A 15,388-nucleotide genomic window follows, 5' to 3' on the forward strand; every position below is an offset into this window, starting at 1 on the left:
TGCTGGATTGCCTCGTCCCTTGTTTAGCATCTGAGCTCAGTAGATTTAAGTTAGCTTAAGAGGGGGTAGCCTCTAAGAGAATGAGTTTCGATGAATTGGAAGAAATGCATTGAGAAGTTATACAAAAAAAAAAGTACAGAAAACAGGTTTAGGTAGGATTTTCTTGGAAATAAATGTTGAGGTGAGAAATGTGTGAACATATAAATACAGAAAGCATGCTTAGATAGAATTTTTTTGGTGGAAACAAAGGATGAAATAAGAGGAAAGATATATGAAGTTTTGGGTTGGACTGCAGTACCAAATGTTACACTGAAAACGAACCCTATCCTTTCCTATTGGTGTTATCCCACTATGTGTTTGTGTACCCTTGTGTAGTTGTTTTCTTCCTGTCTCTGTGTAGTTTCATAGAATTTTTTTTTCTCTTTTAATATTAAGCTACATTCACTATGATGAGGAATACTGTTATCCTCAAATATAATTGGCATTAATAATATGTTATTTACTTTGTAAAGATGTTAGACATTATTCATTCTCTTTAAATGCTCATGTGTGAAGTTGACGTTTCGCAAGTTATTCTGATCTTCTATGTATGTACTCATGTCATAATTCCTCTAACACTGACGTATATGTCTATTTCTATTCTTTTGTAAAGCCTGTACTACAAATGTTATCTATAGTGTTATGTTTTTAATGATGTATTTTGTACCTTTATTGTATTCTTATGTTATAAAATTGTAATTGTCACCAGTTCATCTTATTATTAACTTGTAAGTTACATTTCACTGCACACGTTTCTGTTGGTCATAGTACATGGACAATATGTGAGAAGTAGGGACTGATAGTGTTTGCACGTGTGTTAATAATTCAGCAAGGGACTGGATAACAGCATTGCTGGTTCTAAGGACAATTCCAAACACTTTGTGAGTGCACAAGTGGTGGTTTATGGACTTGCTATATTGTCCGCAAGACTCTTCGATGGTGATTGTGCACCTGCACACTCGCAACAGATGGCTGCTGGCGTCTCTACAAGGACTGCAGTGGGTCTGCATCTTTGATGGCCCACCAATACCATCATCTCTACAAGGACTACAGTGGGTCTGCATCTTTGATGACCCACCATGCCAATATTTCTACAAGGACTGCAGTGGGTCTGCACCTCTGGTGGCCCACCAATACCACAATCTCTACCAGGACTCCAGTGGGTCTGCTCTGTGATGACCTACCTACCAATATTCTTCAAAACTTCGAATGACTCTGCTGTGGGTTTGCTCCATTGTGGCCCATTACCTGTCTGCATGTCAAGAGTCAGAACTGTCTTTCCTTTGGAAGGACAACACTACTTCTGCAAGACTGCATGGAAATCCACTACTTCTATGTGCATTTTCTTTTACTGCTCAGACTTTGAGAAAAACTCTGCATTTTTACTGTGATGAACAATGTGGACTGTCTTTATGGACTGTGAGAAATTTTTAGCTTTTGACCAACATTGTATCAATAAGTGTGTGCATTTGATTTCTTTGTTATTGTAATTATGAAAACATTTTTTCAAATCTGTATTGGGCGCTGCCCAAACCAATTTGTAAAATTTTTTGTGGGGAGCATGGGGGCTATGTAAGTAGGCTGTTCATGTTTTCTCTATGTAAGTAGGCTGTTCAGGTTTTTTTATTGGTAACTATGTAAGTAGGCTGTTTAGGTTTTTTTATTGGTAACGCCACCTCTGTATAAAAATCACTGGCTGTGCTGTGTGCAGTCTGTGGCTAGTTTGCATTGTTGTCTGCCATTGTAGTGTTGGGCAGCGGCAGCTGGATGTGAACAGCGCGTAGCGTTGCGCAGTTGGAGGTGAGCCGCCAGCAGTGGTGGATGTGGGGAGAGAGATGGCGGAGTTTAGAAATTTGTCATGAACTGCTATATTTATATATGATGTTATCAAGGTAAATACATTGTTTGTTCTCTATTAATATCTTTCATTTTCTAACTATCCCTATCAGTAGTTAGTGCCTTCCATAGTTTGAATCTTTTATTTAGCTGGCACTAGTGGCGCTCGCTGTATTGCAGTAGCTTGAGCAGCGAAGATTTTTGTGGGGTAAGTGATTTGTGAAAGGTATAGTTTAATGAAACTTCCTGGCAGATTAAAACTGTGTGTCCGACCGAGACTCGAACTCGGGGCCTTTGCCTTTCGCGGGCAAGTGCTCTACCAACTGAGCTACCGAAGCACGACTCACGCCCGATACTCACAGCTTTACTTCTGCCAGTACCTCGTCTCCTACCTTCCAAACTTTACAGAAGCTCTCCTGCGAACCTTGCAGAACTGGCACTCCTGAAAGAAAGGATATTGCGGAGACATGGCTTAGCCACAGCCTGGGGGATGTTTCCAGAATGACATTTTCACTCTGCAGCGGAGTGTGCGCTGATATGAAACTTCCTGGCAGATTAAAACTGTGTGTCCGACCGAGACTCGAACTCGGGACCTTTGCCTTTCGCGGGCAAGTGCAAGTGGTAGAGCACTTGCCCGCGAAAGGCAAAGGTCCCGAGTTCGAGTCTCGGTCGGACACACAGTTTTAATCTGCCAGGAAGTTTCATATCAGCGCACACTCCGCTGCAGAGTGAAAATGTCATTCTGTATAGTTTAATGTTAGTCAGGGCCATTCTTTTGTAGGGAATTTTGAAAGTCAGATTGCGTTGCGCTAAAAAAAAAATATTGTGTGTCAGGTTAAGCACAGTCGTGTATTATTGTTCAAAGGGGACGTTTCACATGTCGGAAAAGTGCAATGCTAAACCACCTCCATTCAGTCTGTAGCAAAGACGAAATGCAAGTTTTGCGCGGGATTTTTGCACAGGACTTAACTTTTTTTCTCCAAAATTAGTCGTGTGACGTAGTCTGCAAGTCAGAGGAACAAAATAACACCTCCTGCAATACAATGCTCACAACTAAGTTAAATTCCACAAACCATCTTACAATGTTTGACAGATAATACGTAGTGTACCACAAATGTCAACTCCTTCTTCTCCCAATTAATGTTTCATTCGAAAATGGCATCCTCAAGGTTCAATAATTTTACCGACGTGTTCCTTTTGTGAGGTACATCCTCAAAGTCGTTCGTCTGAACGTCAACTTTCAAGCTTTTCATTCTTACACGAACTCTGAATCGAAAGTCTGTTAAATTCTAAATCGGGAGTCTGGTATACAATCAGTCTTTGCTTAATGTATTAGGCTCTTTCCCTAGTCAAGTTCAAATGGTTCAAATGGCTCTGAGCACAATGAGTCTTAACTTCTGAGGTCATCAGTCTCCTAACTAACCTAAGGACATCACACACCTCCATGCCCGAGGCAGCATTCGAACCTGCGACCGTAGCGGTCGCGTGGTTCCAGGCTGTAGCGCTTAGAACCGCTCGGCCACCCCGGCCGGTCACTAGTCAAGTGAAAGCATGTCTGCTGACCTGTACTTTGGAAGAAGTAGAGATGAACCATTCACAGGTCTGTATGGGGCGTGTCGCGTGATTGTGGGTGTCGTTGAATGGTGGTAAAAGCATTCTGCGTTCTGCTTTCGTCTTTCTGCATTAGGCTGCCGATCTTTCTGCCTCCTGCATGCGGCTCTCTTCTGGACGACTGTCGTCGCAGCTTCATCATCGACGTTGGCATTGGGATTGAGGCCACTTTCTGATACCCGTTCTCAGGCTATGAGCTATCAGAAGTATGGTGATGCTGAGCTATACATTCTGCAGCTTGGTATAAATATTCTTTCTGCAACGTTTCAGGTCCTTCAATATACCTGCAAACCCAACACCTTCCATGAAAAACCCGACATGATAAGCAAATCCAGTAGTATGTCGCATAGCTCCGAATAAGTCGTGACATTAAATTAACCAAAGTAATACGAGTAACGAGTGAGCAAATGAAATACCACAGACTAACACAAGAATGCCTAAATGAATGTCATACCTTCCCACCGTGGGACAGACGCAGTTCCTAGGGGAGAAACGAGAACAGAAGCCGAGAGCAGAACCGTGTTAAGCTGGAAGGCCTTACGATAAGGGACGGACGGACACCCACGTCGCCAGCTAACCGCGAGGACCACACCACCCGCAAGTTTTAGCGTGAGACTTTTTCGCGTCTCTGTTACGTCAAGACCACCCCCCAGCTAATGTTAAAAGCTAGAGCCCTCCAGAAGAACAGTATAGATCTTACGATAACACAAAAAGGGCTACACCACCCGCAAGTTTCAGCGTGAGACTTTTTCGCGTCTCTGTTACGTTAGGACCACCCCCCATCCCATGTTAAAAGATAGAGCCCTCCAAAAGAACAGTATAGATGTTACGATAACACTAAAGGACCACAACAGCTGCAAGTTTTAGCGTGAGACTTTGTCGTGTCTCTGTTACATTGCAAACTTTAAAAACATTGCCCCACCACGAAAAGTATAACGTTTCTCATTGGATAGACGGAATTTTTGTAGGCGGAGCTTAAGGTTAACATTGAGACCCTGATCGGTCAGATGGAAACACAGCCAGATAGTTTTTTTTTAAACCAACTTCGGTAAATAGTAGTAAGGAGAAGTTAGGAAGGAGTTGCTTCCGAGAGGGCGAGCTGCACAGAGCTGCGCCGGCCGCCGCCCCCTGACGAACACCGACAAGGCAATGAACGCATGCGATGCCGCATTTTTGAGCGCATAAGGCTTCACTCAGAACTGCAGAAGTCTCATCTGTTACATCCCCTTTTTGCGTAATACTAGCGTCGATCGTCAATTAAAGCTCATGGTGTTCACATTTGCCACTTGAAGTAAAAATCTGAAACGCTATGATTTTTCTGTTATATAGTTATTGAGAAGCCACATCAGCCACTGTAATTTACGACAAGTTAGATAAGTAATTAAAAACATAATTGAGGGTCACTGTAGACCATTTTGATAGTTTTCTCTTTTGTGAAACTTAATTTAAACCCAGATTATAGATGTGATATGGCATAGGTCATCCTTCGATCCACTGTAGAACTTGGAAACCCATTCAGGGAATATTCGTTCACATTTTTGTTGAATGCAGTTGGTTTTTCCAATCCTGTATTAAAACATTTCCTTTTATCAATAGTGCAATTTAGAAACAATGTTTTGTGAGTAGAATAAAATTTCCAATGGTAAACTTAACTGCTTTTTCGACGTTATTTTACCAGCTAACTAAAAATAGGAAAGCCTTGAACCCCTTCCACTAAATTTAGTTAGTATTAAGATTCTTTTACAGGGAGTGCAGTGGAGCTGACGCTGAAATCATTAGGTATTTGTTTATATCATCGCTAGTCTCACTGAACTCTTCTGAATTCTACATGTCATGTGTGGTCTGGCGTCTCCTTACCAGCAACAGGTCCCAGGTTCAAACTAGTCAATTCCCTAAAAAACACGCTCAGAGCGTCGTTGCACGAAAGTGGTAGGGAGACACGATATAGAACAAACAGACACCACCATGAATGTTTAGATCTGTGATTCTTCAGATTCTCTCGGCGTACTTCCCGACGAAACAGTTCACGGGTGAACGACCGTATGTCAGCGTCCAACGGGCGCATTATTTCGGCAAGCGACAACGTTCCCATTGTCTGGTGCGCTGATAAACTGACCGCTTGGGGGCGCGCATGGCGCTTTTACCTCTTCTCCCCTCACTCCCATCTGCCGTTCTGTCCGCCATCCGTACCCTGTGTCTCCCGCTGCAGTCCATCCGCCGAAAGACAGATCCATCCTACTCGGCGCCCACGTACGCATGCTGGCGGCAACTTAGTTGTTCCTCCGCACGCCCCCGAAATCGGTTCGTTATGGGGTATTTCCAACCTCTTCTCAATCAGATTAATAGCGGTTTAGCCACTATTACGATCGATCAGCGATTCCCTTTATCGGATCTTATAAGGTTCTTTAATTTCGCAGTTCCATAAGTTAGACATCCGTGTCAGAACTTTAGTATGGCCGTAATCCGCTCCATGTAATTCCGATAGGCAATGTTCTGCGACTGCTGACTTATTAGGCTGCTCCAATTTGGTGTGCCGTTGATGTTCTCGACAACGATCTTCGGCAGTACGCAGCGTTTTACCACATTGGCAGGGTATCTGATAGTCCCTGGATATCCATTATCCGAGGTTGTCTTTGGCACTAACCGGCAGTGACGTGTTTTAGATGGTGACTCAAATGGCTCTGAGCACTATGGGACTTAACATCTGAGGTCACCAGTTCCCTAGACTTAGAACTACTTAAACCTAACTAACCCAAGAAAATGACACACATCCATGCCCGAGGCAGGATTCGAACCTGCGACCGTAGCAGCAGCACGGTTCCGGACTGAAGCGCCTAGAACCGCTCGGACACAGCGGCCGGCTTTTATCTGGTGCACGGAAGACATTTTTCACGAGACATTTCCGGACAGTTCGTCCTATTTTCTGGATAATGAGCCACAAAAAGCAATAAATGCAATGGTGACATACTTCTGGTGTTCCCCTTCTGTTTCTGCCAGTTGTACAGTAAGAAATTTGCCAGTCCTCGTAGCTGTTCTTCAGGAACACCGTTATCAGATGTTCAAGTTCTTGACTGAGACTTTCACTGTCAGAGAGGCCTCTGTACCGATCTTTTGAGCACGCCATTCATCTGCACCGCACAGTGGCAGCTGTCCGAGTGCAGGTATAGGTCGGCATGCGTCTTCTTCTGGTACACACTGTGGCCCCACGTGCCATCGTCTTTTCTTTTCACCAGGACATCGAGAAATGGAAGCACTCCACTCACTTCGACTTACATGGTAAAACTGATGTTCTGGCGTATAAAAGCTGAGACGTATGAGAAAGTCATTCAGCTTGTCACTTCCATGTGGCCATATCAGAAAGTTGTCGTCAACATACTGGAACAGACAGGTAGGTTTCCATTCGGCTGATACCAGGGTTTCCAGCTCGAAATTCTTAATACAGGGTGTTACAAAAAGGTACGGCCAAACTTTCAGGAAATATTCCTCACACACAAAGAAAGACAATATGTTATGTGGACATGTGTCCGGAAACGCTTACTTTCCATGTTAGAGCTCATTTTATTACTTCTCTTCAAATCACATTAATCATGGAATGGAAACACACAGCAACAGAACGAACCAGCGTGACTTCAAACACTTTGTAACAGGAAATGTTCAAAATGTCCTTCGTTAGAGAGGATACATGCATCCACCCTCCGTCGCATGGAATCCCTGATGCGCTGATGCAGCCCTGGAGAATGGCGTATTGTATCACAGCCGTCCACAATACGCCGGCCGAAGTGGCCGTGCGGTTAAAGGCGCTGCAGTCTGGAACCGCAAGACCGCTACGGTCGCAGGTTCGAATCCTGCCTCGGGCATGGATGTTTGTGATGTCCTTAGGTTAGTTAGGTTTAACTAGTTCTAAGTTCTAGGGGACTAATGACCTCAGCAGTTGAGTCCCATAGTGCTCAGAGCCATTTTTTTCGTCCACAATACGAGCACGAAGAGTCTCTACATTTGGTACCGGGGTTGCGTAGACAAGAGCTTTCAAATGCCCCTATAAATGAAAGTCAAGAGGGGTGAGGTCAGGAGAGAGTGGAGGCCATGGAGTTGGTCCGCCTCTACCAATCCATCGGTCACCGAATCTGTTGTTGAGAAGCGTACGAACACTTCAACTGAAATGTGCAGGAGCTCCATCGTGCATGAACCACATGTTGTGTCGTACTTGTAACGGCACATGGTCTTGCAGCACAGATAGAGTATCCCGTATGACATCATGATAACGTGCTCCATTGAGCGTAGGTGGAAGAACATGGGGCCCAATCAAGACATCACTAACATGGAAATTAAGCGTTTCAGGACACATGTCCACATAACATCTTTTCTTTCTTTGTGTGTGAGGAATGTTTCCTGAATGTTTGGCCGTACCTTTTTGTAACACCCTGTATATAAGTTGGCGGCAGCTGATGCAAGTGGAATCCCCGTGGTTACTCCTTCATCTGCTCATAGTAGCCACAGTAGAATAGAAAGTATGTCGATATCAAGGCATACTTGAAGAGATTAGTCGTTTTTAGGTCAAATTTCTGACCAATAGGCTCTAAGGATTCTTCTAAAGGACCTCTGATAAAAAGAGAGAAAACATCGAAGCTCACTAGGATATAGGTTGTGAGTTAACGAGTACTTCGCTCTCATTTAAGTATATGATTGAAAGAGACAGACTTCCAGGAATTGTGAAAAGAATCCTGTCGTCCAGGACCGTGTGGCACAAAGAGCGCAGATTTGCCACGACATGGGGAGATTCACAGGCGTCTATTGTACTGAATGAGGTCAGGGTGATCAGGCCTAAGTGCTGTAAGGTAAGAGTGAGACAGATGAGAACCTATGTCACAGGGAAACCCGATAGGAACTGTTCGTGCCCAGGGAGGCGTAGCAGCGTTAAATAAGGCGGACCTAAGATCGGCTATGTCCACTGCTCGTGGTCTCGCGGTAACGTTCTCGCTTCCCGAGCACGGGGTCCCGGGTTCGATTCCCGGCTGAGTCAGGGACTTTTCGTATCTCTAGATGACTGGGTGTTGTTGTGTCGTTTTCATCATCATCATTCATCTCCATTATGGTCGGAGGAAGGCAATGGCAAACCACCTCCACTAGGACCTTGTCTAATAAAGCGGTGTGGGTCTCCCGCACCGTTCCCCTACGCTCTGTAAAGAAGCATGGGACTTCATTTCATTTTATAAGATCGGCCATAAAGGGAAACATTTATGAAAACTATTTAATTTTGTAGTAATTCAGGGAATGAAGCCACAGTAATTTTAATCTATCATCTTTCTTAAAGTTTCATGGTGATCCCGATAAAACTTGGATACTGATCATATCTATAATAGTTTTTGGATTTGCCGTTAAAATGAAAGTAAGAGGTTTTGTAACAAAGATCTGAAGGTAAAATCTGATCGCTTTGGTCGATCTTAACGATCGACAGTTCATATAAAAGCGGATCATTAAAATGACACATGTTGTAAATATCAACTCTGTAACTTTATTTGTTTAAAAGATATAGCAAATTTAAATTATCACTATTTTCAGTTAAGCATCAGATCATCATTTCCTCCACACAAAACACATTGAACAATGACAACGTGACACCTTATTGAATCATTAGGTAACAGAATATTTGTTGTAAAGTTTATTGCATAATAGTTACTTTTGTTCTTTGTTTATTTATTAGAAAGGACATTGGTGCAAGGCTACTGACCGTGACATTCAAAGTTAAGAAGGAATTTGTATTGGTTTTATGTAAAAGAATTAAACGTTTATCATATAATCGATATTATTGTTACTCTATTTAGAACATGAAAGTGGTCAAGCTTTGATTATTTGAATATGTTAAAATGTAAAATAATGTAGAATAAGCTGTAGTCAATCAGATGCACGGCTGCAGGGAAGTCAATTGAGCGATGATGTTCAGCACGCGGGAGACGCGGCCAGAGACAGGGCAGAGAGACAGTGCTGGTGCAGACGCGAAAGCGGACAGTCGGTCTTCTGGGTAGCTGGAAAGCGAAACGACTTAGAAAATATCGCGTTGTGTGGTATCGCGGGACACAGTCTCTGAGCGGTGAGGAGCCGCGCGCCTTGTGTGAACTCTCGCATAGATAACGATGTGGAGTATTGGACTTGTATTTCACGACGAGATTGTGAATGATCGAGCTGTGTCAAATGGATATGCGCTCGACTGTAACAGTAACTCTAATACGACCACTTTCGCTATTAGTTTCCTTTCTGAATAAACATTATTCTAACCAAATCGCAACTGTGTGGCCTACATCATTTATGAGTCGTTAATTCAGCTCCCGATATTATTATTATTATGTTATTATATGTTATATTAACTTTGTATGTTTCATACAATTTCACAAACTTGCCATCAGCCAGACAATTTAACAAAAGGGTCACAAGTGTCTAATTTAGGGCTTGTAATGCGACACGTGCAGTTCAACCCCTAGAAAAGTTTGAGCCAAGTCATTTCGACGAAGACAAACCGCATGTGAGCCCGAACATCTTTGCGATGTTAGCTCAGAAGGTATCTTTAATTTAAAATTGTTAAAGTACCGCACAAATCAACAGATTTGAATATATGATATGAACATTTCCCGTTAGGGTTAAGCAAATCTTTCAGGTATTTAGCAGGGGACTACATGAGGACACAAATATTGCTATCAATGGAGAATAAACGCACTTCATCTTTGTGAACTTTCGGTAGTTCGATAAGTCTATGTGGAACTGATGATATCCATCGTAGCTCCTTAAATCCCTCGTCTAGTAAGCCGGATTCTTTGAAATACCGCAATTTACTCCTATTACGTAATTTTTGGAATGAATACTTAAGAACACAGTGCAAAAAAATTAGAACGTTCTGATACTTTTACTCACCATTTAAAACACTTTGATATACCGCAAGTTACACCCTTTATGCCATTTTCTGGATAAATACTTTCAAATATGGCGAAAAAATTCAGATCATTCGGATACTTTTGAGCACACTTAAAGTACTTTGAAATACTGCAGATTACACCCTTTACATAATTTTTTGGATAAATACTTTTGAGTACGTTTTCTGCCTGGCATCTCATTGACTGACGTGATCTTCAGTGATGAGTCCTACTTGGAACTGAGCCCCAGTGACCAGAGAAGACGTACCTGAAGACGCCCCTGTGGGATACCAGTTGAAAGCGGCCCGACCACCAGGAGTAATGGCCAGGGAGCCATTTTCTTTCATAGGAGGACCCCTGTAGTTGTCATCTGCGGCGCTCTTACAGCACGGCGGTACGTCCACGATATTCAATGCTCCGCTTTGTTGCATCATCATGGGCTTACATTTCAGTAAGATAATGCCCATCCGCACAAGGCGAGAGTTTCTACTGTTTGTCTTCGTGCTTGTCAAACTCTACCTTGGCCAGTAAGGTCATCGAATCTAACCCCAATTGAGAACGTTTGGAGCATTACGGGCACGTACCTCCTAGAGCTTAATTTATCCACTTAATCAAATTTGTTTCGGGCTGCATGCAGGGAAAGCCTTGATGACTCATTCGATGAAGGTGCACTCTCAGCTACTGTTTTGATGTCTGCGTACGAGGGGCGTTTGAAAAGACCGTGCAAAAATAAAAACTACTTACGTGTTTGGGGTAAACCTTTTTTATTTTTCGATATAGTTTCCTCTTAGACTTATGCAACGCTGTTCTAATTTTTTGATCCCTTCCGAGTAATAGGAACTGTCCAAGCCTGCAAAATAGCTACGAGTTGCTGCAATCACCTCCTCGTTTGAATAAAATCTTTGTCCTGCCAGCCATTTCTTCAAATTAGGGAACAAATAGTAGTCTGAGGGAGCCAAGTCTGGAGAATGGGACGATGTAAAACTAGTAGGAATCCTATTTCCATTAATTTTGCTACCACAACTGCTGAGGTGTGTGCTGGTGCACTGTCGTGATGGCAAAGAACTTTTTTACGGTCTAATAGCCGGCTTTTCTCTTGCAGCTCGGTTTTCAAACGGTCCAATAACGATGAATAATATGTACCTGTAATAGTTTATCCTTTTCCAGATAGTCTATGAGGATTATCCCTTCCTAATCCCAAAAGACAGTCGCCATAACCTTTCCGGCCGAAGGACTGGTCTTCGCCTTTTTTGGTGCAGATTCTCCCTTGGTAACCCACTGTTTAGATTGTTGTTTGGTCTCAGGAGTATAGTAGTGTATCCATGCTTCATCCAAAGTAACGAAACGACACTTAAAGTCCAGCGGATTCTTCCTGAACAGTTGAAAACTATCCTTGCAACACTTCACACGATTCCGTTTTTGGTCAAGTGTGAGCAATTGCGGAACCCATCTTGCGGGTAACTTTCTCATGTTCAAATGTTTATGCAAAATATTATGTACCCGTTCATTCGAGATGACCTCAGCACTAGCAGTCTCACGACCTTAACTCTTCTGTCATCCGTCACCATATCATAGATTTTATCAATGATTTTTGGAGTCCTCCTCCACAGAGCGTCCAAAACGTTCAGCATCACTTGTGCCCATATGGCCACTCCGAAAATTTTGAAACTACTTATAAACTGTTCTAATCGAAGGTGCAGAATCACCGTAATGTTTATCAAGCTTCTCTTTAGTCTCCTGAGGCGTTTTTCCTTTCATAAAGTAATGTTTAATCACCACACGAAATTATTCTTCGTCCATTGTTTGACAATCACTCGAATACCAAACACAAAGAAATAGACCAATATGGCTGAAGCTTGGTGTGCGTTCTTTCAAAAAATGCTACTAACTAAACATGACCTCGATACGCGCCAGTGGTGTCATCTCTCGGACTTTGCAAGGACTTTTCAAACGCCACTCGTAGTGTTCGCTGTCTGCTAAGTGGAATTATTGTTACAGGGTTATTACAAATGATTGAAGCGATTTCACAGCTCTACAATAACTTTATTATTTGAGATATTTTCACAATGCTTTCCGCACACATACAAAAACTCAAAAAGTTTTTTTAGGAATTCACAAATGTTCGATATGTGCCCCTTTAGTGATTCGGCAGACATCAAGCCGATAATCAAGTTCCTCCCACACTCGGCGCAGCATGTCCCCATCAATGAGTTCGAAAGCATCGTTGATGCGAGCTCGCAGTTTTGGCACGTTTCTTGGTAGAGGAGGTTTAAACACTGAATCTTTCACATAACCCCACAGAAAGAAATCGCATGGGGTTAAGTCGGGAGAGCATGGAGGCCATGACATAAATTGCTGATCATGATCTCCACCACGACCGATCCATCGGTTTTCCAATCTCCTGTTTAAGAAATGCCGAACATCATGATGGAAGTGCAGTGGAGCACCATCCTGTTGAAAGATGAAGTCGGCGCTGTCGGTCTCCAGTTGTGGCATGAGCCAATTTTCCAGCATGTCCAGATACACGTGTCCTGTAATGTTTTTTTTTTCGCAGAAGAAAAAGGGGCCGTAAACTTTAAACCGTGAGATTGCACAAAACACGTTAACTTTTGGTGAATTGCGAATTTGCTGCACGAATGCGTGAGGATTCTCTACCGCCCAGATTCGCACATTGTGTCTGTTCACTTCACCATTAAGAAAAAATGTTGCTTCATCACTGAAAACAAGTTTCGCACTGAACGCATCCTCTTCCATGAGCTGTTGCAACCGCGCCGAAAATTCAAAGCGTTTGACTTTGTCATCGAGTGTCAGGGCTTGTAGCAATTGTAAACTGTAAGGCTTCTGCTTTAACCTTTTCCGTAAGATTTTCCAAACCTTCGGCTGTGGTACGTTTAGCTCCCTGCTTGCTTTATTCGTCGACTTCTGCGGGCTACGCGTGAAACTGCCCGCACGCGTTCAACCGTTTCTTCGCTCACTGCAGGCCGACCCGTTGATTTCCCCTTACAGAGGCATCCAGAAGCTTTAAACTGCGCATACTATCGCCGAATGGAGTTAGCAGTTGGTGGATCTTTGTTGAACTTCGTCCTGAAGTGTCGTTGCACTGTTATGACTGACTGATGTGAGTGCATTTCAAGCACGACAAACGCTTTCTCGGCTCCTGTCGCCATTTTGTCTCACTGCGCTCTCGAGCGCTCTGGCGGCAGAAACCTGAAGTGCGGCTTCAGCCGAACAAAACTTTATGAGTTTTTCTACGTATCTGTAGTGTTTCGTGACCATATGTCAATGAATGGAGCTACAGTGAATTTATGAAATCGCTTCAATCATTTGTAATAGCCCTGTACTGTTGGTAAAGATCGTAATGGCCAAGGCTGCACTGTCGCCAGATTTTCCCCTCAGCCCTACAGAACTGTTAGATGAAAGACATGCAAAAGGTACTAGACTGTGGAAATAGCCCACTTGTGCTATGAAATAAACAGCCAAACTGATTGAAATGGATCACTTGCTCTGTGCAAAAGTGGGGGGAAATTCAAATTTTATTAGAAAATTCATCGAATTATTATGGTAGGGGACCTAAGTGAAAACTGTGCGAAAATTTCAAATACGACATTATGTAATAATAATAAATTAATACGTCTACTGGATGGGGGAAGGTCAGGTAAGAAAGGATGACCAAGGATACTTGCGGTATCAGGGAACAATGGCACATAGTCACAAGTTACGTGTGATGACACAAGAAATTATATTCGGATGAAGTTTGTTGAGCGTAAAGGCATGATAAATTTATTGTCTTTTGAGCTACCTTCATAAATGTTTGAGCAAGAAATCTTTCCTTGTTCTGACGAGGCGCCGAAACAGATGAATGACTTATCACCAACATACTCATAGTAACAAACTTTTTTTCCTTAGTATGTGCACTCACCACGGCGACAGACACGATGCTGAGAGAGATGCAGACGAGGTTGTAGAACAGGAGTATAAGCGTGGGTCCGCTCATCAGGGATTCCAGTTCCATCGTTCGGCTGCAACGGAACCATACGGAGCGGAAGTATCAAGTTCGAAGATATATGGTTGAGCTTCAAATAAGAGAAATGAGTTTTACTGCCTTTCTGTCATATTATTCTAGCTGCATTTTTTAAAAGTTTATAGGTTTCCGTTTCTAATCAGATTGGTGATTTTGCGAGAACGTGGTAGTGATCACAGAAACTATAAAACAAAATTCATACAAACATAGTGTGTACAGGCTACCAATGCATGCATGTTATGTTTTCAGTCATTAGCAACGTCGCATGTAAGTCACAATACGTGTTAAGCAAATTTTATTTTCTTATACACGCTAAGACGTGTACTAGCATAATACATCGTGACTAGATCGTTAATGTCCCTGTAACAAACCAAACAGCTGTAGTGTCTTAGTTCTGACCGAGGTTTACGGAATGTTTGTGTTGTTTTTTGAAGAAAGCTTCGGAGTTGTCAATTAACAGAGTCCCAAATGAGACCAGTTACTGGACCTCAGTTCTATCAGATTTGGACGAAAGTTTCTGTATCGGCACTCCTGCTCATGTTGATAGAAAATGGAAGTGCAAAAAAAGTAACACATTGTATGAGTATTAAAAACAGGCTACAACACATAAGCTGCTTACACTGACCGAAAAAACTCGCTACACAAAAAAATAATTAACGTAGAGCAATGAAATTTTCCGAATACATTTGTTTAGGTGACATATTTAAGTGATTAACATCGTAAGATCACAGGTCAATGTAAGCGCGAGACAAGCCATTGTAAATGTGAAATGCTGGTACATTTATAACCACTGACATTTGAATGCAAGTATGCATTATGTTGTAGAGGTGCCGGATGTGTTTGTGTGGTGGAGTTCCTTGCGTATTGCACTTGGTTGGTCAGTGCAAGTATTGTTCATGCTAAGCATGGATGACTCTGGAGTTCTCGTTCAATGTCTCCCATATGAGGTCGATTGGAGGCAGATCTGATGATCGTGCAG

The 15,388-nt window shown here is 42.7% G+C and overlaps 1 protein-coding gene across 1 annotated transcript in view; it reads right to left on the reverse strand.

The window, feature by feature from the left end:
- LOC124604915 (odorant receptor 43a-like) overlaps positions 1 to 15,388 on the reverse strand; it is a 107,017-nt gene that overhangs the window by 39,579 nt on the left and 52,050 nt on the right. The window contains exon 4 of the mRNA XM_047136522.1: positions 14,308 to 14,407. Within this exon, the coding sequence (XP_046992478.1) occupies positions 14,308 to 14,407 (100 nt within the window). The remainder of the gene's footprint in view (positions 1 to 14,307; positions 14,408 to 15,388) is intronic.

Source organism: Schistocerca americana, chromosome 1, assembly GCF_021461395.2.
Source record: "Schistocerca americana isolate TAMUIC-IGC-003095 chromosome 1, iqSchAmer2.1, whole genome shotgun sequence".
Classification (NCBI taxonomy): Eukaryota; Metazoa; Arthropoda; class Insecta; order Orthoptera; family Acrididae; genus Schistocerca; species Schistocerca americana.